At 43.5% G+C, this 23,474-nt stretch overlaps 1 protein-coding gene across 2 annotated transcripts in view; it reads right to left on the bottom strand.

Moving 5' to 3' along the window:
* Positions 1-449: 449 nt before the first annotated feature.
* LOC138503492 (hatching enzyme 1.2-like) overlaps positions 450-23,474 on the bottom strand; it is a 650,573-nt gene continuing 627,548 nt past the window's right edge. For both annotated transcript variants that reach the window (XM_069623268.1, XM_069623269.1), the window contains one exon: positions 450-2,053. Coding sequence is in view for 1 of the 2 variants with exons in the window: in XM_069623269.1 (XP_069479370.1) it covers positions 2,040-2,053 (14 nt within the window). In the remaining variant the exon portion in view is untranslated. The remainder of the gene's footprint in view (positions 2,054-23,474) is intronic.

Genomic DNA, 23,474 nt, shown 5'->3' with positions numbered 1-23,474 from the left:
GCATGAGGAAGTCAGGACTGGACCCCTCGCATGGTGGGGGCCCCTTTTGTCCTTTCATTAGCATGTCTCTGCCATAGAGGAGATTGGTTGCAAAGGATCGAGAAACCTTAATGTCGAAGTAGGAAAATGAGCGAGAAGACTTCATCCTAGCACATAGCATTCATGCGCTAGAAAGCAGCACTTACCATTAAGTAAGCGAGTCATCTTCGGTCAGCATTTTCATTTAAAAACTAGAATTAAAAAAATTGAGAACAGAAGATGGAAAGTCTTGACATTTTGTGATGGATAGATAGAGAACTATGTCTGGTAAAACGTTAAATAAACAAATATTATTTGTAAAATGCAACTAAATAAAATGGTATATTTCCCAGTCCTCACAAATAAATGAAAAAACATGATTTGTGTCACAAATGGCAACATCACACAAAATAAAGGAGTAAGTCAGAACCTTAAAGTTACTTTGCTTTTAATAGTTGGAAAAACATGATGTTGTCCAGCTGGAGGGACGTATTTTGTTACCAGGCTTAGATGCATTTAGTTTGAAAGTGATGCTAGAGACTGAGTGTGCAGGGCTGGTGGCCAAGAGAGGTTTCACTAGGTGACTACCGTACACAACATAGGCTTCTGTAGCAGTCACACAGGAGGAAACGTTTAGATTATCAATCCATTGGTTTAATTACAAAAGCAGCCACATTGATGCAAATACATAAGCAGGACAAGGGTCAGACAGCATTCTGCTTGGGATCAGTTGCTGTTCATCAAGAATTGGAGTGAGTGACTGGCCCAGTTGAATTGGTTTACCCAGCTCTTATGAAATCATTTAATAGAAATGTTGCATTCCAAGACCATCCAAAGGTCAAGCTGCATACATTAGATGCCTTGGTTCTATTTGTTTGTATTTGTATTTGTATTTATTTTATTTATATAGCATTTTAATCCAAAGCGCTTTACAGTATAACAACAGAATACATCGAGCATAAAACAGGAGAAGCAAATAACAATATGTATGAATCAAACCATTAAAACAGTAAGTGGGACAATTTACATACTAGGATGAAGAAGAGGAGAGAGTGGGGGAGGAAGTAAGAGAGCAAGGAGAAATGTGAGACAGTAGGACGAAAAAAAGACTTAGGAGTGAAGGAGGAAGGTAAAGAGAACTAAGACGGGGTAAAAGAGGGAGAGGGAGAAAGGTGAGAGTGAAAAAGTTGTCAGGGAGGGGAATGAAGAAGGAGTGATTTCAAGGAGGTGCAGAAGGAAGCATAGGTGGGGATGGAGTGGACAGAGAGAGGTTGGGAGTTCCAGTGCAAGAGGGCAAGAAGTTCATGTGCTTAGAATCACTGAGGTTTCTCTGTTGACTGGGAGTGCTTTCATTTGGTCTGCTCCTGCTTCTAGGACTGCACAGGGCTCTTTTACGACGAATCATCTGGATTGAAGTTATCCCTGTCTTAGACATCTAGACAATTTTATGTAGAAGACGGAACACTGGTCCTGGTGGTCATGCTCTTCATCTTCTAGAGGATACGATTCTGAGGTTCAAGATGTTCTTTATCAGGGGTTCTTTGTTAAACCAAGTGGCTTTGCTTTCTGACTGCTCCTGGATATGAACGTGTGTTGATTTTAAGGTGGTTCTATGTTTTCCTGCCATTGGTCTACTGGAGTTTTTGGGTAGACTTGGGAGGTTCAATTCCATGCATCACTGATGATGTTTTTGTCCAGGATCTTGGTAGAATATGTGTGTGCTGTGCTGCTTAATGCTTGAGACATTAATAATGGACTAACAATGTAATGGGTTGGGAAAAAAATACTCCACCTCATTGATGGGAACCACTGTTATCACCAGGTGTAGACCAGGAGTCATATTTTACTATCTTAAGATAGGTGCGATTCAGGTGTCGTCCTCTAAAAATCATTCCCTTCTTTAATATCATGTCATAGTAGGCTAATCAGGCCACCTTCAAGGAGACAAGTCAACATTGACACTACAAAGTCTGTTCATGGTGGAAACAGGAATGAAGCATCAAGCAGCATCTCTGGAACTTTCAAGATGAGCGCACTGTATCAGAAGAAAGCAGAACAGCATATTAGCATGCAGTTATGTCATTGAAAACCGTCTTACATTGGAAGCAGTGCATATACATAGTTCTACATTGGAATTTGGTGCACTATCCTGGTGTTTAAGATGCCTCATATTGGCATTCACAAGCTTTTTCCTTCACTACTTGGTCTGGACCAACGCAGCCGGGGCATTCCACAGGAAGGGTCCGGCTCACATCCACAGTCGCCGCAACCCCAGTGTGCCTCATCCAGCCATGATACATGCCAAGCCCCATTTCACGCACCAACACATGGTCAGCCTGATGTGTAAAATGTATTATATTGGTGTTCTTAAGCACTTTCCTTCACTCCTTTACCTCTACCTACTATTTCCTTTTCTTTTTTTGTTCTTTTTTTATAATAAGTGTGTTATAGTATAATATACTTCTTATACCAACAGATGAATACGTAATATAGTCATTATCTATATGATAAAAACTCATACAATTACAGCTAAATACAATTTAAATAAAACACTTAAATCCATTTATAAGTGAACCAATAACACCTACACAATGTTCCTTAATATGCTACCTAGCTTCCATTTGAGTATACGAATACCATCATTTCCCACAGAGATGTTAAATCAAAGAGTTGGCTACACCCCACACACTCATAATGGCAATTATGAATGGCACTGTGTTCCCAACATACATCTTCAGCAAAAAGCCGAGGTCTGCAGTGTTTGGGGAATGTGTACATAACGACCCAAAAATAGGATACATTCTCTTCTAAATCGTGGGCATTGAGTGAGGATGTGTCGTAAGGATGCTGTTTTGCTGTCATCCAAGCAAAAGTGACAAGGTGTTTTATCCGTCTGAATGTTTTACTGTGCCCCCAGTACAAGAAGGCAAAGAAGAATGTTGAACCTAAGTTGCATAAAAAAAAACCTTCTTACTCTAGGTCCAGGACATTTGAGAAGATAAGATTGCTGATGGCCATAAGTAACAGTAAACCTTCAATGAGTCAAGACTGTCACAATAATCCCAGTTAAAAGCGTTCTTATGAATTTACTTAATCATAACATGTAGCTCCATAGTCCAGTATGGGGTGCACTGAATTTTATTTAAGAAATTAGCACACTATTCTTAACATCCTGCCGATTTCTTAATATCACCTGCACACATTACTTCCTCCATTAGGAAGCACATGGGTCATCGTTTGTTTAATGACTTTAAGCCACAAGATCACTTTCTTGATGTTTAACATAGTGTTTATGGAAACCAGTCCAAGATCTAATCGTATCAAACTAACTGGAAGACAATTTGGCAAACCTAATATGCATCTCAGTAAGCCACACTCAAGCCAATTGAACTATCTCTCTGGGCTATCCCACGACTCCAGCTGATACAAAACAGTCAGAACAACGGTTTGTTTATACACAGTAAGTAAGCCACTGATGCTAAATCCTTGATGATTATGAACGAATCGCATAATGGCACCTAGCTTTCTGAAAGCTTTCAGTTCAATTGCGGTCATTAGCACTTTCTCAGATTTTTCATTACAGATCAGAAATCCTAAATAAGTATATGTTGACACCAATTCAATAGTATCATGACCCACCTGAAGCCCTATATTTATGGGACATATTTTGTTCCAAAATTCATCAAGTAAGTCTTTTTGGTATTCATTATTAAATAATTCTCAACAGAATATTTAATTAACATCGTAATATAACCTTTTATTCCAACCAGAGTGTGGTGCATGATTACAATATCATTTGCATAAGACAGGATGGATATATGATCGGAACCCCATTTAGGTGGAAAAGGTTTACACCTAGCTAAGGCCTCGGGTAGGTCTGCCATATAGAGATTAAAAAGCAGGGGTGCTAAGACGTGCCCCTGCTTTAGTTCTCTATTGGTATTTATTAGACTAGATAATGTGCCTGTCCATCCAGGAGTGGACCCAGCTTATTAAATATGCCCCTATCAATGGCCCGGGTCAGTAGTTTTCACCATAGTGTAGCTCGATTGACCCAATCAAATGCATGACTGTAGTCTGTAAAGATCATAGTCCATAGCAAAAGCATGTTATGGACGGTTGAGCAACTACTGCAAAGCCCATCTGAGAAACATGTCGACAAGGCGTGTCTGTAACACTATCCCTATAGTGACGTGCAGTATACCCACAATCTCTCACGCTTCGAGGTCCCTCTATTTGTATTTATTCTGCCCTGAGGGAGCCTTATAGACGTAAGGGAGTACAGAAAAGATAGAGAGATAAAAGGATGTCTATGTTCCTTCCATCCGAGCGGGGAGGAAGGGTGGGCGCATGTGAATCTAAGCAGATACAACCATCGAAATGCTTTTACGGTAAGTAATGCATTGTCTTCTGATGTTTGTTAATCTGCTTAGAATCACATGCTGTGCATAGACTAGCGAGCAGTACCCGGAGTTGGAGGTGGGTTATAAGAAGGAACAGTAGAGAAAAGGTGTCTTAATACTGCTTGTCCCACCTGTGAATCAGACCTAGAGTGGGCATCTAGACAGTAGTGTTTTGTAAAGGTGTGTACAGAACTCCAGGTTGCCGCCTTGCAAATGGACTCAAGAGGGACATTTGCAATGAATGCTATGGAAGCCCCAGTGCCTCGAGTAGAGTGTGCTCTTGGCTTGAAGGGTAGTTCTCTCTTAGCAAGAGTGTAATAGAGGGTGATGCATTGTACGATCCATCTAGATATAGTGGATTTTGAAACTGCATCTCCTTCTCTTCCTGCTGCCACCGAGACAAAGAACTGATTAGTCTTTCTCAGTGGCCTAGTTCTTTCCATATAAAACATAATTGCCCTGCACACATCCAGTGTTTGCAGGCTTTTTTATCCCAAGTTTGAAGGGTTTTGAAAGAACGTTGGTAGTTCTATAGATTGGTTCACACGGAACTTAGGAATGAATTTAGGTGCAAACCTAGGGTGTGTGCGTAGAACCACCTTATCTTTGTGAACTGTTACAAAGGAGTCTAGAATAGATAGCGCTTGTAGTTCACTTTCTCTCCTGATGGAGGTGATAGCTATTAGAAACGCAGTTCTAAGGGTGAGGTCCTTAAGCGTTGGTTTGTGCATGGGTTCAAAGGGTGAGCCCATGAGCCTGGTTAATACCACATTTAGGTCCCATCCGGGAGCTGGGTTAGCTATGGGAGGGTGTATTCTTTTGACTCCTTCCATGAAGGCTTTAATAACTGGGACTTTCCACCACGACACTTTAAGTTGAGAAGTGGTGTATGTGGAAAGTGCAGCTAAATGAACCTTAATAGAATTAAACACTAATCCTGAGTCTAGTAGGTGAGTCAGGTACAGAACAATTTGTGTGGGAGAACAGTCAACCGGGTTGATGCTCTAATTTCTACACCATATGACAAATCTTTTCCACTTGCTAGAATAACAGTGACGAGTGTTAGGCTTTCTAGCTTCTTTGAGAATGTCCATGCATTTCTGCGGGAGTTGTAAATGACCAAATTCTATGATCTCAGGAGCCATGCTGCTAGGTTCATGGTCTGTGGGCATGGGTGTAGTGTCTTGCCCTTGTCCTGTGACAGCATGTTGTACGGGCAGGGTAGTTTCACCGGTGGAGACAGAGACATCTCCATAAGGTGAGCGAACCATGGATGCCGGGCCCACATAGGGGCCACTAGTAGCATGGTGACTGGTTTCTGGTGCATCTTGTGCCCTATCTTGTTGAGAAGGGGAGTCGGGGGAAAAGTGTAAACAAATTTTCCTGACCATGGTATCGATAGACCGTTCCCCATGGACTGGTTCTGGGGGTACCTGGAGGCGTAATCTTGGCATTGGGAGTTCTCCAGAGTTGCGAACAGATCTATTTCTGGGAATCCCCATTGTGTGAAGATGTCGAAGACAATGTCTTCTTGTAACCCCCATTCGTACTCTGCGGGCAGAGGGAAGTCTCTGCTGAGTTCGTCTGCTAGCAGATTGAGTTCCCCTGGTACATGTTGTAACAACAGGAACATGTTGTGTTTGAGAGCCCACTTCCAGATGTTCTGGGACAGCTTGGACAGTCCTGGAGAGTGAGTGCCCCCTTGCTTGTTCAGATAGAACATGGCTGTGGTGCTGTCTGTGAGAACCATCACTGTCTTCCCTTGCAGGTGTGCCTGAAAAGCCTTCAGTGCTTTGAAGACCGCTAACAGATCCAGCAAGTTTCTGTGTTTGGATGCTATGGTCGGAGTCCAAACTCCATGTGCAGTCTGATGGGATAGGTGAGCCTCCCATCCTGTGAGGGATGTGTCTGTGGTTAGAGTGGCCTCCACTGCGGGGGTGGCGAATGGTTTCCCTATTACAAGATTTTCCTTCGACAACCACCGTAGCGAGAGAACCAAGGCCTGCGAGACCACCACTAGATCGTCCATTGTCCGCTGGCCTGACACCACTGGCTGTTGAGCCACTCTTGCATAGGGCGCATGCGCAGTCGCGCGTGAGGTACCAAATATATATATATATACATACATATATATACATGATGCCATCATTCCCAGCAAACGCCTTGCTTTGCGCACCGTCACCTCTCGACCGAGGGATCTGAAACAGCATATTTTGGACCCTCTCATTGGAGGGGAAGACGAGGCCGTCCTTTGTTCGAATTAGAGCCCCTAGGAATGGTTTGATCTGGCTGGGCTCTAGGCTGGACTTCTTCTCATTGATGGAGAAGCCCAGTTGGAACAAAAGGTCTACAGTCTTTTGGGTATTTGAGAAGCATATCTCGTAAGAATCCCCTGTTATGAGCCAATTGTCGAGGTAAGGGTATACTGGGATGGACAACCTGCACAGGTGGGCCGCTGCCACTGCCAGTACTTTCGTTAATACCCTCGGCGCTGACGCTATGCCGAAGGGTAGCACTCTGAACTGGTATTGTTTGCCCTCTATCATGAACCTCAGGTATTTTCTGTGCGCTGGCAACATTAAAATATGAAAGTATGCATCTTTCATGTCCAGTGTTGTCATGTAATCCCCTTGAGATAACAGGGGGATTACTTCCTGTAATGTCACCATACGAAATTTTTGAGGTTTTACAAATTTGTTCGCTGGGCGCAGATCTAGTACAGGGCGCATGGTTAAGTCCTTTTTGGGTACAAGGAAGTACACTGAATAAATACCTTCCGTTACCTGTGATAGAGGCACAACCTCTATTGCTCCTTTTTCTAGTAGCTGGTCCACTTCTTGAAGAAGGATGGCGAGGTGCTCTGGTGACAGGCGTCGTCCCCTTGGGGGTCTGTACGTCGGGGAGCGGTTGAATTCTATAGAGTAGCCGCGGGCTATGGTTGAGAGTACACAGCGGTCTGATGTTATTCCCTCTTATGCTGGAAGAAAGGATGTTCACCGGCCCCCGACCGGTGAAGCATGGGAGGGGACCTGAATCTTCGGGTCATTTGGTGTTGGTGGCTTGGGAACCTCTAGGGGTGGGACCCCGACCTCTTCCCTTGCCACGACGCTGACCTCTCTGGGTGTATTGTCCACTGGTTCCTTGATTCGAGGACCAGTTGCCTGCAGAGTATTGCTGCTGTTGTTGATGTTGTTGCTGGTGTTGGACTCGAAAAAAGCATCTGTTTCCATAACCTCGCTTGTTGGGAGGCCTTGAAATTTGATCCAGGGTCTTAATGGTGTCAACATCCTTTTTTGCAGTCTCTAATGCATCATCCAGCACCTTCCCAAAGAGGCTGGCATCCTCTATTGGTTTGTTAATGAGAGATGCTTGTGTTTCGGGTTTAAACCCTGAATTACGTAGCCCGACATGACGTTTGAGGAGGATTCCTTGGACTAGGGAATGGCCAGCCGTTTCTGCAGCATCTAGAGTATTCTTAATGATGCTCTGGTTGACTAAGGTTCCCTCAGTACCCGTGGCCAGAAGCCGAGTTCTTAGGGGTTCAGGTACCTCCTCGATGTCTTTGCGTAGTTTGCTCCATTGGGCATCTGCATAACTTGCCAGTAAGGAGTTGTTGTTGGCAATCCTGGTGGAAAAGGCTGCCGAGGCTGTAATCCTTTTACCTAGGGCATACAGCTTTTTACCTTCTTTATCTGGTGGTGCCTCACTGGTTGATAGCGGGACCCCTGCCCTCTTTCTTGTATTTGTTACTACTAAGGAGTCTGGTGCAGAGTGGCCCTTGATGTATAACGGGTCCGATGGGGAGGGGCTAAATAATTTTTCTATCCTTGGGTTGACCCCTCTGACCAATGCAGGTGTAGATAGAGAAGGAATGATTCGTCTCTTTACTGAGGTAAGGAGGGGACGACGAGGAGCGTGACCGCTCCCTAGAGGGGTGTACAACCTCCGAAGTGGAGGTCGGGTTATCACTTTCCTCGTCACTTTTGGCGGCGGCAGCGGCAGGTGAGGAATTGGAACTAGACATGGCGTAGGCTGCCCACCTTTTGACCCTGCGGTCCTTTAAAGTCTTAGGCTTAAGAAGCTTACAGGCCGCACAACCGTCTTCCTTGTGGTCGAGGGGCAAGCAACGGTTGCACCGTTTGTGCTGGTCTTTCTAGGTGAATTTGCCCTTGCAGCGCGGGCAAAACCTAAATGGTGTCCTCTGCATAGCTGAGGAAACGATAAGACGTGATAACAACCGCGAAGGAAAAGGTGGGGAAAGAGAAAGGCATTCTTAAAGAGAAACAAAAAAATGTCCCACGACCCCACTGTCCCTACTGTTTGAGGCCGGCGAGGCCAGGCCACGTGTTCGGCGATGCCGAAGGATCCCCTCCGTCGAAGGCACAGCCGCTGAAGATCTTGTCAGTGGAGAACAGCTTCGTCGAAGGAGGAACCTAACGTAAGGTATGTTAAATAATGACCAAAGGTCGAGTGAATATTTAATTAATAATGACCAAATGGTCAAGTGAATATTTGCAATGTCTCTTGAGGATCTCTGCGTAAAGGCGACCAATATCTGTGAGGAAAAAAACAATCTGAGGGACCTCAACGCGTGAGGGATTGTGGGTACACTGCACGTCACTATAGGGATAGTGTTACAGACACGCCTTGTCGACGTCCCCTTTTCGACTACGAAAAACAAAATGCAATACTCCGCAGTGACCACTGGATGTCGGACTATGCACAGCATGTGATTCTAAGCAGGTTAACAAACATCAGAAACAGATGATGTTGAGTGGATTAATAAAGTTTATGCTACAACACAGAATTGAATGGCCAATAATGGAATGTGCTGAATCCCACTAACACTGAGCTTATGCTGTTTAGCTCATGCCAGGCTAGAGCTAAACTCGACAGTCAGTATGTTGGGCTTACCGTTGAAAAGCACTTGATTAAGGTAGTTGGCAAGGTCAAGACACTGGGTGTTACCTTTGAATCGACCTTGAGCCCAGATGCTCATATTGAAAATATTACAAACAATGCCCTGTACCTTCTTATGCTCTTGAGACCGTTTATACCCTATGTGTCAGAAGCTAACTATGCTACACTTGTCTGGGCAATAATAACACCAAGGACTGACTACTGCAATGCTTTGATGACCAGGGTTAGTAAAAACAGTTTAAAGCGCCTGCAGGTACTACAAAACGATGCAGTACGTATTGCCAGAAACGTACCTAGGCATGATCCCATCTCCTCTCATAGAAGGACCCTGCATTGGCTCCTGGTGGAAGCACGTATCCACTTCACGGCTATGACAATAGTCCACAAAGGCCTATATGGCCAATCCCCGGGTTATCTGAAAGATTGTGTCAAGGCTCATCACTCGGTAAGAACTACCAGATCAAGTGATGATGTCTGCCTATCTGTTCTTAAGAGTAAGCGAGCCAGTGACATGGGCAGATCCTTTGCTGTTCAAGCCACTATGCTGTGGAATAAACTCCCGAAAACTCTGCGTGCGGAAAACAATCTGTTGAGATTTAGAAACTGGTTGAAAACCACAATTTTGCGGTAGTTTATCGCTGTTTGTTTACCCATCACTCCTCTTTCTCTCTTTATCTTGCTTCCTTTCTCTGTGCCCTGATGCCTGCGGGCTGGGCGCATTACAAGTGAACAAATAAAAACAATTAAAATAAATTCAAGACTTTAGTTTACCGACCACTTCTGGCACCTGCTATTCTCAAATATGGGCAGCAATTAGTGTCTTTCACTTTAATTTTAGAACAGATTATTAAGTCAAAACCCATCTTTAAAAAGGTGAATACAAAGATTAATATACATAATACTATTTTAGAGGAGTAGCAATGAATAATTGATCTTCTGGGAAAAGATTGTTTCCATGATTTTTATATATTCTATGTCTTCAGTAGTGAGGACACAGAGTTCCGGTATCAGCTTAAGTAGTGACTGAAGTTACTGTCTGTTAAATACTTCTGCTTCCTCAGAATCAAAAACCTCCAGAATTGTAAAACAAGTGCTATTCTCATAATTGGGAATGAGCTGGTTTATCTACTTTTTTGCATGTCTATCACCACATGCTGTACTCTTGGAAGTCTGTGCTGATTGAGATATATCTCCCTCCTCCATATTATAACTGAAAAGGAGGAATGCAGCTCTATTACCGTTTCCAATTCTGTCATCTGGCTTGTCTGTAAAGTATGGATATTTCCGTCGTCACATTCCTGATCATGAGGATTGGTCACGTTGAAAATTATGGACAGGATTACGTACTTCCAGGTTCAAGAGCATATTGATAATAGTCATCTGTTTGGAAACCATGAATCCTGGTTTTGTGCTTTGCACTGAACCCAAACAACGTGCTCAACTATGAAAAGTAACCTTGTTGAGATAGTTGATAAAAGCCATTTAGACCAACCTATACTGCTTGACTTGTTGGTGACTTTTGATCTCGTTGACCAGTCACTGACAACTGAGAGGCTGGCAAACATTGTCAACTGCTCTGAGACAGTTGTGGGCTGGATTGTAAGGCACTGGTTGCGTTACTTGGTTGCTGTGTGCCACATTGCTCCTGCATTCCCAACACTTATTAATGTTTATCTTCAGCCACTTTTTGATCTTTTAGACAGTGCTGAAGTGAAATATAAAATTACGCAGAAGACACCAAGGTCATCTTTGAGTTGTCAGTGAGCTATGATCTTAATGCTTCCAAAATAAATCAAGTTTATGCTTTGATTCATACCTGGATGGCAGTGAACTCCCTGTCTCTCAATGATGGCAAAACGGAGTTGCTAATTGTTGGCTCTGCTCAATACATTAAAGAAATGGATAAGAGATCCAGGCAGTTTATGATTGCGGACTGCCTCAGCCAGGTTTTGTCATCTGTTAAAACTTTAGGAGTCCATCTTGATTTGAATCTCTCTATGAAAAAACATGTGGCTCATGTGAGAAACACCAGTGCTTATATTACTAAACTGATCTGGCAGATCAGGTCTTATCTGTCTAGGAACAATCTATCAACTGTTGCTTGCACCTTGGCCAATTTAAAAACATGGCAGACTGCCCAAAATGGCACAGTTCGAGCGGTCTGGAATGCTCACGTGACTGAGGTTAGATGATTGCTCCACTCACTGCCGGTCCAACAGAGAATATGATATAAGATCCTCTCCCTCACATATAAATGTTATGCAGGTAAGGCTCTGGGTTATTTGTTTGATAGGTTACATGACACTCGTGATATATCTTTATGATCTAACCGCACCAATAACCTTCATCTTGTCCATTTTCAACTAAAGGACTTCGGAGGGAAAAACGTTAATGTGTGTGCACCTTGCCAGTGGAACTTTCGTCTACCTGGCATCTGTGCAATTCCCTGTTTTCAGAACTTCAAGAAAGTAATCAAAACCTTGTTGTTCAATTCTTATGACGAAGATGCTAATTCTTCTCTTTTGATCTTTCTGGACATGACTATGTGCCCCCTATGATTGACTGCTGCTTATCTTTGTGTGCACACTGAGGCCTATGGGTGTGTTGCATGTAATAATAATAATAATAATAATAATAATAATAATAATAATAATATCAGAATTTTTTCATTTAGTTTGGATTAACCAACCATCTAAGTTGTTGCCACATCTTTTTCACTGACGTTTCTTCTTCGTATGCTGTGCCTTAGTCTTCCTATTTTAACGAGGAGTTCTCAAACACCTCCAACAGTTGGTCAATTGGTTCGACATCCAACTGATGTTTCACTTGCATAGGAATATTGTTCTTAGCAGTCTTCATGTGTCGACACATCTTTGTTCTACCTTTCTGCTTCTTGCCTTTTTTATCAGTCCTAGCACTGGCCTAGGCAATAGATGTTACTGAACTGATGCTGACTCTGGATTGCCGATCTCGATTGAGGCAACCAGCCACTTCAACTTCATTCGTATTAGATATTTCTATAACAGGCTCACACAGAACCTCATACGCAGATACCACATGCTTTTCTGAAGGACCCCACCCCGGATCACCTGAGATGGTAATTAGATCATTGTTATTATTGTAATATATGTACAGTGACTTAGGTTTGGCATTACATGTTTTATTATTGTTCAGTTTTACTGGTGTGATTTATGTGTATTTTATTTTGGAATTTGAATTTATGATTTTGATATGTTGTATTAAAAGATGGGTTTTGCTAACTGTACAATAAGGTAATACATACATTAAAAAATATATTCTTCTTCGTATTATTATTCATTTATTGTAAATCGCTGCATACCCATGGGCCTCAGTGTGCACACATAACAATAACAATGTAGACAGCAGAGTGAAATATAAGGAGGTCTAAGCAGTGGGAGGTTTGGAAGCCGGAGCAGTTTCACTTCAGACTGGTTTTAGATTGAACAGATGAGTTTTAATGGATATTTTGAAGTCTGTGACAGAACCAGAGTCTCTCAATGCGAGCGGGAGACCATTCCATGCTTTAGGTGCCTTTACGTCAAAGCTGACAACACCAAATGTGGCAAGCTTAAACTGTGATTGCTCCATTTTGAACTTATCCCCAAACTGCACGTTTCAACTTGGCTGACTCACTGTCAAGCGGTCTGCAAGATATTTCCGAGCTGTCGAGGTCCAACATTTGTACAATAGTGTCAAGAGCTTGTGTGTAATCCTGTGCTTGACTGGGAGCAAGTGTAGGGCCCTTCTGGCGGTCATGGTGTGTTCTCATATCGAGAGACCATGAATTACGTGGACGGCACCATTTGGGTAATCTGGTGTGATTGAAAGTTAGCTTGAGAAGTTCCAACCAATGTACTATTACAATAATCAAGCCTGGTGTTAATCAAAGCCATGGCCAGAAGATATCTGCTACTGGTGGAAATGTAAGGCCTTATGTGGTTAAGGAGCTTCATGACATAACCACAAGTAGATTGCGTGTGAGCAACCTGGTATCTCATAGATAGTACTGCTTCAAAATACAAACCCACTCTTTACATATTTAGCTACCCTGCTCCTGCAGCCAGAAATGCTAAAGCTTTCATAGGCGGCGTTACATTTCTTTAGTTGAGGCACCGATGCCACAATGAGGAGCTCAGCTTTATCCCTATTAAGTGCCAGAGAGTTGGAGATCATCCAGACTTGGGTGGTGTTATAGAATACATTAAGGGCTTCAGATTCATGTGTGTAATTGGCAGACAACTTGAGGACAACCTGGGTGTTGTCGGGATAGTTGGTGTATTGAACACCCAGGAGGTCCAAGAGGTTTAGCAGTGGCCTAATATAGATGTTGAACAGGGTAGTGGTGAGTCACAATCCATGTGGTACTCTGCAGGTCATGATAGTTGGTGTCAATTTGGCACCTTCTGTTGCCAGTCTGGGAGTATGAGGTCCCAAGAAGGAGGTGATCCACTGAGCAGCTGCATTGGAGCAACATGCCAGGTCCTTTAATTTGTCCTCCAAAAGAGTATGGTCCACAAGATCAAAGGCCAATGAGAGATCCAACAACATCAACACAGCTGGATGACCTCTGTCCACTATGCTTGTCAGATTGGACTTGAAATCCAGCAGAGCCCTTCTGATTCCATGCCCGACCCTAAAGCCGATTATCAGGATTCCAAGATGTTGTTATTCTCTATAAATTCCCGTAGTTGTAAATACGCCACTCGATCAATGATTTTAAGCAGAAATGGCACATTTGTTATGTGCTGAAATGTTTTCTTTTTTGTGTGCCACACCTGGGTCCAGAGTACTCTTTTTTAGGAGTGGCGTGATCCAGGCATCCTTCAGTGAGTGTGGGACTAAGCCTTCCCTGAATGAAAGGTTATCTAATCTGGTCATCCATGGGACCAGAAAATTCAGGGATCCTTTATGGAAGTTGGCGGGACATATATCTCCCATATAAAATGTAGGTTTCAGATCTGAGATTATCTTGTATATTTTGGGATCTGTAGATTGCTTGAATTCACATTTGGGTGCCATGTTATTGTTGGAGAGACTGTGTGTATTATGTGGGATGTCCGCAGAGCCCATGAATCCCATTTGTGGGTGCTGAATAGCTAGTTGGTAACCTGTGATTTTAGCTGTAAACCCGGTATGTATTTCCTGAGACCAGTCTCCAATGTAGGTTTGATTGACCTGTACTTTCCTTCAAATTCGTTAAGAATTTTTAAGAGTTTGCTGGGAACTAGATCTAGCATTGGAAATTCTTGTGTTACAATTCGTGTATTTGGCTTCGATAAGGGCAGACTTGAACTTTTTTGCTGAATCTTTTTAGATACTAAGGCCCTCCTTATGACCCTGGCGGAAATCGTGGCGCCAAATGCACCATGGAGCAGGGCAGAAAGCTGCCGATAGCGCCATGGGGGTTGGCGGATTTACCGCCCCATTCCGAGGTTGGCGGGGCGGTAAATCCCCATTCCCCATTTTACCCTTCCCCACTCCCATTTTTGCCCCATAGGGTATAATGGGAGTGGGGAAGGCGTTAATTACGCCACCGTAAAATACGGTGGCGTAATTAACAACAAGGTCCCGTAGCGCCATGGATTTCTCCGCCCGGAAAAACCAGGCGGAATACGCTCCATGGCGCTACGGGAACTCCGCCAGGGTCGTAATGAGGCCCTAAGAGTTTAAGGGCAGGAATCTTTGTACCATTCCCTTTCCAGGAATCTTTTCACAAGTCTTATTTGGATGACATTATCATTTAGGGAAGTAACTATTCCTGAAGTACTACTGATAATGAAGAATATCAAACCATCATTATGTAAAGAACACATTTGCCCAGCCAACCTAGTTAAAAACTAGCCCCATTCATCACCACCTTCATCAATGCCTCCTTCGCCACAAGCACTGTCCCGCTCACCCTCAAGGAAGCTTGGGTTCAACCGCTACTAAAAACACCCTTGACCCTGACTTCCCAAACAACTACCATCCAATCACTACTGTGCCATTCCTGCTGAAAATTCTGGACAAGGCCGCATATCTACAGATTCCGTCCTACCTAGAAGATCACAACATTCTCGGTAAAAGGCAATCTGGCTTCCGCCCTCGCCATGGCACAGAGTCAGCCCTACTTGACCTTAAGAACCAATTACTCGAAGCCATGGACAAAGGCAAATCCTCTCTCCTCCTACTCCTTGATCTCTCGGCGGCTTTTGACTTGGTCGACCACAAGATCCTATGTAAACATCTCACTGACACAGCTCACTTCTCCCAAGAAGCCACCGCCTGGATCACTTCCTGCCTCGATGGTCGAGCTATGAGAGTTTTTTCTGACCAAGCATCGGCATCTCCATCACCCATTGGATGTGGAGTCCCACATGGTTCTTGTACCTCCCCAACGCTCTATAATCTATTCACTCTCCCCCTTTTCAGCGACCTAGAAGACTTTGGCATAGCCTTTACCAACTAATCCGATGACACACAAATTCTTCTCCCTCTAACAGGTAACTATCAGCAAAACCTCAACACCCTCCAGGAGACATATGCACGCATCCAAGCTTGGATGGCTGCAAATGCCTATGTCTCAACGGGGAAAAAACAGAAATACTACTCGTGGGCCACAAAGAATCCCTAAAAAAAATAGATGACAAATACAGCTCCTTCAGTATTGAGAACACGGTTATTACAACTTCTGCTGCAGTAAAAACCCTTGGTGTCTACCTAGACTCCACCCTATCAATGGATAGGCAAGTTAGCGCCATATGCTCCTCAGCAGCTCTGGCCGCTAAAATCATAAATGCTGTCAAGCCCTATCTATCACCAAAGAACAGCCTCAACATTGCCAGAGCCACAATTGGCGCAAAGCTTGACTACTGTAACATCCTACTCTTAGGCACTTCCGCAAACAACTTAAACAGACTGCAAATAGCACAAAACAGCGCCCTCAGAGCTGCACTCAATATCCCGAGGAGAGAGCACATCTTCCAGGGAAGGAAAGACGCTCACTGGCTCCAAATCAAAGAACGCATCACTTTTAAGGCCCTGACAATCACACACAAATGCCTTGCTCAGACCGCCCAGCCTACCTAGCTGAAAGAATACACCAGGCCCCTGCCCACTGACCTAAACAGGACCAGTATTCTCACCTACTCTCAATCCCTACATTCAACAGAGCAAAAGCTGGCGGAACCAGCTTTGAAGTACTAGCCCCCAAAGCTTGGAACGCGCTTCCGCTCAACCTAAGAAAAGAAGAATCCCTCTCAACATTTAGAAAAGCACTAAAAACTAAGCTTTTTAATTAAACCGTCTACCACTGTACTGCCTCTAACACTGTTCCTCTGTAACCTCGGAACAGCTTCAACACTGTCATTTAATGTCTACATTTACTCTTGTAACAAATGTCATAATAGGCTCCAAGTGAACATACTTGTATCAGATGTCATAACATGCACTAAGTGAAAAAACTGTAACAGCACCACGATGCCTGCGGCCCGCTAGGCGCTCTATAAATCCAAATAAATAAATAAATACATAAATAAATTGTACCATGAGTTCTTGGTGTTTTCATTCTTTATCCTCCTAACTTTTCCTGGAGGAAGGGTCTCTATCGAGGAATTAATAACAGAGAAAAGGTGAGTGCCCATATCAGTGGAGTAATTGAAGGAGTCTAGAGGGAGTAGCCTGTATACCGGTAGGGCAGACAATTTAACTGGTGTGACATTCTTAAACTTCCTCCTTTCTTAAAAGTATCTAGGCTGTTTATCCAGCCTCGCTGGGGGTGCTGGTGGATACACTAAGGTATTAACCATGAAGTGATCGGAACATGGGCTTGATAGTGCCACAACACCTGTAGTATGCAGGTGATGTGTGAAGACCCAGTAAAGCGTGTTTCCTCCGACATGGGTAGGTCCTCTAGTTCACCCAGTGTAACCAATGGCATCCAGAGCAGCTCGCAATGATGTTGCTTGCTTGTCTTGTTCGTCTTCTACCCATATATCATCATCATCATTCAAGTAAGAATCAGTTATAGGAATTAGTCTGTTTACCTTGCACCATCAGTAAATCAACTAGCTTTTGAAACAGATTCTCAAAATACGTAAGCACTACATATTGGTCTCTACGCATGTTTTGCAAACCCATACACATTTCATATAAGGCTTTGTATTGTGTCAAACTATTTTCCATGGGTTGACAATAATTAATCGATTCCTCGGACTGCATAGAAGAAAAGGAACGGTCCAGCCCAGACGGTATTGGAGGAACTAGTGCTGGACTCTGACTTAACTCACTTCGAGTGATATAAGATGACCTTGGTGCCATTTCTAAACAATTGGAATGTTGACTTGTTTGTTAAAAATCACAGGCCCACTGTTTTCAGTATTGCGCTTCCGTGTGCTCAAACACAGCTCTAACAAGTTGTTATCAAAAGGTATCAATTGCTTCCCCACCTTCCAATTAACCAAAGAAGGCAGTTATTTTCCCCGTGGTCATCGTTTCCATATTCATGGTTTGCACCAGCTTTTGGTGCCAGTGAGGGGAGGAGCCGTCTGTCAGACGATTACGTAGGTTGTAAATGATGAACAATGAGGTCACAGCAGCTGGGCGAGTTACCTGAGCTGGATACTCTGGCTGCCTCGACCAAGTCGACCATGTCTGAAACCCATGGACTGCTGACAGCAGGCACTTGATGCACTTGCCGCACTTTGTGAACTTTGCTATAGTAACTCCATTTCCTGCTCACGTAGTTTGGAGCAACTAGACCAGCATCCAAAATCGTGTTCAGCTCACATCCTTCAATGTCGAGTGTAGGCACTTGGCTCACGTTCGTTTTCTACTAGCACCAGTTGTCACATGTCCACATGTCCAAGCGAAAAGCTAGCACATGGATACACACATTTGATCTGTATCTGAAAACAATAGAACATTTGCCTATTTTTGATAACCTCACCGTTTCCACCAAGTGAGTGAAGCAATAGGTCTATAATTAAAACCGGAAGACTTGTCCCAGGAAATGTATGTATGGCACCTCATGCTATGTGTTCTTGTGGTGCAGCATATCCTCTTGCAATGGCATCAGGTTGTTTTGCTGGTAGAGGCAATATGACCCCTTGTGGTGCCCCTGTGCTGCTGGCACTCTAGGATACCACCCTGCAGGAGATTTCCCAACATAATACAGCCTTAACATTGCATTCACATATTAGGGATTCGTGACTGGCGTTGTCTGAGCTCTGCAGGGCTTATACTGGTAGAGGCCTGCCAGGGAGCTTCCTGAACTCCAATGATGCCCATTCCTATACTGATGGCTACTTCCAGTGTTCCTGATCAGGGATGGGGGTAGGTGTTTTATGGTATGTTATTAGTTTCGTACCGAAGTACAGTGCAACTGACACCAAAAAGGCAACCTGGCGCTAACGAGAAGACACTGACGGCCAGACATGGGAGATCAAAAGAGCAGAGTTTTTAAAGCACGACTGAATTGCAGATGGACCACCGTGGACTGAAGTGCAATTGGCAGGGCATTCCACAGCTTGACAGCCCTCACAGAGAAAGAACGACCACCAATTTGGAAAAAATGAAAGCTAGGCACAGAAATTAGAACCCTGTCCCTCAAGCGCAGAGGACGGCCAGGAACATAAGGCCAGAACTTATGCTGCAGGTACTCAGGCCCCACAGCATGAAAGGCCCTGTGTATAAGACACAGATATTTGAAGTGAACATGCATGGCCACAGGAATCCAATGAAGAACATCCATAAGAGGGGAGATGTGATCCCTGAAAGGAGTGCTGGTAGCTAGCTGAGAAGCAGAATTCTGTAGCATTTGCAGGTGTTGTACCAGATAAGCCAGTTGCACCAGATACAGGGAGTTGCAGTAGTCAATGTGACTAAGAACTAAGGCTGCATCCACCAGGGTGCCAAGATGACAGGGTATACACTGCAACACCTTCCTCAGAATCGTCAGATGGCAATGGCCCACCTGGCACACAGAGCTGATTTGGGAAGACATGGAGAGGGAGACCTGGAGAGGGAGGCAGAAAATATAACACCAACATTTTTAACAACAGCAACAGGAACAGGGAACCAATAGACGAAGGCAAAAAGGAGAAAGTCCAGAGGTTGGTCGCAGAGCCAGATCCAACAACCAAGACCTCAGATTTACCCCCATTCAATTTGAGCCAGTTGTCGCTCATCCAACTGCCAAAAGTCTGCAAGCAGCTGAGTGGCAGGGGAATGGTGGAGGAGATCCAACCGTACTATAATCTGAGTATCATCAGTGTAAGAGTAGCATCAAGCCGTGGGAGCGGATGAGAGCAACACGAGGCTGTAAATATTGAACAGAGCACTGAGGAACCCCACAAACCAAGGAAGATAGAGCAGAGAAGAAAGACTGAAGAGACAGCGACTGAGAGCGATTGGAGAGGAAAGAGTGAAACCAAGAGAGAACCGAGCCAGAGATCCCAGCGGCAGAAAGACAAGTGATCAGGATGAAGTGGTCGACAGTATCTAAAGCAGACAACAGATCTAACAGAATCAATGCAGTCACTCCACTCTGGTCAGAAATCAGTGTAAAATCATCCAGCACAGAGAACAAAACAGTTTTGGTACCCCAACCAGGTCTAAATCTTGACTGAAAGGCATCAAACAGAAGCGTGTCTTCACAGAACCTCCCAAGCAAGGGGTCAACCAATGACTCTAGCAGCTTCATAAAAAAACGGAAGAAGCGAAGTCGAAAATTAGCAGGAATCAAAGGACCGAGAGAGGGTTTTTTGAGCAGAGGAATAACCAAGGCGTGTTTAAGCTCTGAAGGAGTCGTACTTGTACAGCAGGAGTGATTAATAGCAGCCATAACATTAGGAACAATCAGGGGCAGAATTTCTTTCACTATTTTAAGAGGGATGCCAACCCATCAATAGGTGGGGCAGATTTCATTCTCTCCACAGCTGAGGTGTGGTCCTCACTATATTAGCAAAAGGTTTTGTATTGTCGTCCACCATACCATGTATAAGGTATTAGTCTTATTGCTCTCCAGTCAACCGGTCTTCATTATTCACTCATGCGAAACTGTTGCTCTAGGATAACACCCTGGTTACAAAAGAAACCACCCTAGGTTACAAAAGGATACCACCCTAGGTTACAAAAGAAAGTCTGATGCCTGTCTTGAATGTAAGAATTTTGGTGCAGTTTTAACAGGGACAGAGGGGTTTTGCATCAAGGCATAGTGTAGTGCTGGGGGAACAAGGTGAATAAAGAGATCTTTCTTCAGCTACTAAGGGGAGCTAGATGGTACACAGGAATGGCCTAGAACTGCAAATATTACTAGCAGAGGATGATTTCCCACCCTGTTTTCGTGCTCCTCTTTTTATCTTTCTGTGATAGAAGATTGAATAATTTAAATGATCATTTGCATCAATCCCACTCTCTGGATCGAGGGTGAGTTTATCTCTCTTTGCACAAGTGGATTGGTTTTTACTTACATTATGATTCTGGCATAAGCAAGAACTACAGTGGATTCATATTTACAAAATGGGTTGGATTAAAGATTAAAGTCATTTTGTGTAGGGCTAAGAGTAGGAGCTTTTCATTCTTTATTTTGCACTAAGATGCATCCTTCTAAAAACACTACTTTTGAATTTGCTGTAGTCAGAACTATTTTTTGGTCTTTCATATTATCATCTATGTTTTCATAAAGTCTAACTAGTGCGTTCAGGACAATGTTTAAGGCTGAGATCAAAGTAGAACCAAGAGAGGACTTTGGCTGAGTGTCTTCCATAAGGTGCAAGGAGAAAAGGGGAGGGGTTGACAATACTGAAAACTGACTATCATCCCAAGCACAGTGAAACAGTATCAAGGATGGGTCAAGAGACAAGCTTGTTCGGGCATCCAGAAGGGAACGAGTAGTATGAGTATTAAAATACGGAGCGACAGCCGTGTCCTCGAGACAGTTATTAAGCATTTCTCCATTCAAAATGTCATTGAAACACAGTGTCTCAGTCTGTGAGGAAGCTGATGGATTATTTGACAGAGATTCAGGAGCATGGTCTACCCCTTTCTTTGGAAAGAAGATGGTAATTTTGAAATATTCCCCTGAACCAATCCATGCCATTTAATTGATTTATTTACCAAGCAATCAACCGTCACTTCAACCATCCTTATGTCAGAGAGTGACCCCGAAGGCACAACCAGTTAAGGGACTGACCTAACATGTGTATTCTGTGATGTTAGAGTTGATGTACCCTCCATGATGACTGTATCCACAACCATGGTTCGGGTAGCTAGACGGTGGTCTTCCAAATGTGCATGGGTATGAGAGGAAGAAATCACTTTACACCACATCTCATAGATTATAAACAACAAAGTATCACTCCACTCACCAAAAGAGGCAGTGCAAACAGGATAACCTAACCAGCATCCTTCATTGGACTGCAGTAGACTGAACTCACTGCATCACACTCTCCACGCTGCACTCTGCTTGGAGAAGCAGTTAATGAAGGTAGGTAAGCTCCTTCTCATCTCCTGAGGACCGGCAATTCCAACAGCAGATCCAGCAACCAGCCACAGACTGCCCTCACTGTGTCACACCCTCAGTGCTGTGTTCTGCCCAGGGAAGCAGCTAATGAAGGTAGGTAAGCTCCTGCTCTCGTGAGCACTAGCAACTCCAACATCAGAAACCAGCCACTTGCAATAGACTGCACTCGCTGCATCACACTCTATGCACCACAATCCATGTGGGAAATCATTTAATTAGGTACGTAAGTTGCTCGTCCTCTCCTGAGCACTGTATACTCCAACAGCAGCAAACAGTGAACCCGCCAGAGACTGCACTCACTGTGTCACACTCTCTGGGCATGTTCATGAGCAATTGACTTAGAGGGTTGTCAAGTCTATGAAATATTCTACCCACTTTTCTACACTTATATAAAACCGAAAACCCATGGTTTGTGAACAACCCAAGACTAGTTTCAGTGACATTCGTTAAGGCAGAGTTGTACCTGATCAGTACTTCATGTTCTATTTCCCCCATGTTTCTGTTTAAAGGGCATTTCCAATACATTAATAGCTGTAGGATAATGCCTCCTGTGTTCCTGTAATTAGCATCTCACACATGTTGTTTCACGAAAGGCTCCTTTGTATTTTTTTATATCCTTTAGAGGACCAGCCAGGCTTAATCAGTATCTCTTTTATGGAATCTGCACAACGTGTTCTCACAGAATGCTGTGAACACAGTGATGTGTACATGAGACTGTTAGGCCCTTATTTGCAAAATGCTGATGCAATGAAAAGTGACAGTTTATGGTTGTTTTGTCTGAATTCACCACACAAATCTATGCAAATTGCACTTTACAATGTATGGAAAGCTATTGCGGCCACAGGGAAACTCACACAAAATGGAGTGGAGTACAATCTTCACTGACGCTAATAATCAATAATAATTTGGGCCTAATCTTATTGTTTCTCAGATGTGGACAGATTCTATTGGATTAATATTAGATTTTATTGGTTTGGAAATATATACGAGTTCTTCAGAACTAGAAACATAATGAAATACATATGTATTGCATTCTGTTGATAACGGACTGTCTGCCTTCTTTGAGAACTGTTCAAGGGCATAATACAGGACTTTGGATACATTCTATGTTTGAACATGTTTCTATTTGTCACAGGCCTATGGAAATAACATTCAGCTTAAATTCTTGATGTGTACATTGAAAACTCATTATTTTTCTATGATGTGCTACTTTTCCTATATTAGACAGCCCTTCTTTCATACGACAATCCCTTACCCATTTCATGCCAAGAATTACAATGTCATTGTCACTCTTTGTGCTTTCTTGTAGGTGCATGACATAAAGAGGACAGATGAAGAAAAACTGCTTTATTACCAGCAGATAGTATCTGTCTAGTGTCCTATTCTATGTTAGTTGGAACACATGAGCAAGGAGCCTAAACCTCTAAGATTCCCCATGACACATCACACACAATTCAGATTGACATTTGGGGATGGTTGTAACCCAGGAGATCTCTTGGTAGAAACATTCTTCAAAATATGGCTTATCAAAAGGTATGACAGGTTTCTGGATCCTTAGATGTAGGAGGATGTGGACATATAAACCAGTAATGAAACATAAGGGGACCAAA

Source organism: Ambystoma mexicanum, chromosome 11 (genome assembly GCF_040938575.1).
Source record: "Ambystoma mexicanum isolate Mex_15411 chromosome 11, UKY_AmexF1_1, whole genome shotgun sequence".
Lineage (NCBI taxonomy): Eukaryota > Metazoa > Chordata > Amphibia > Caudata > Ambystomatidae > Ambystoma > Ambystoma mexicanum.
The sequence above is the reverse complement of the archived record's forward strand: the minus strand, read 5'-3'. Positions and strand labels throughout refer to the sequence as shown.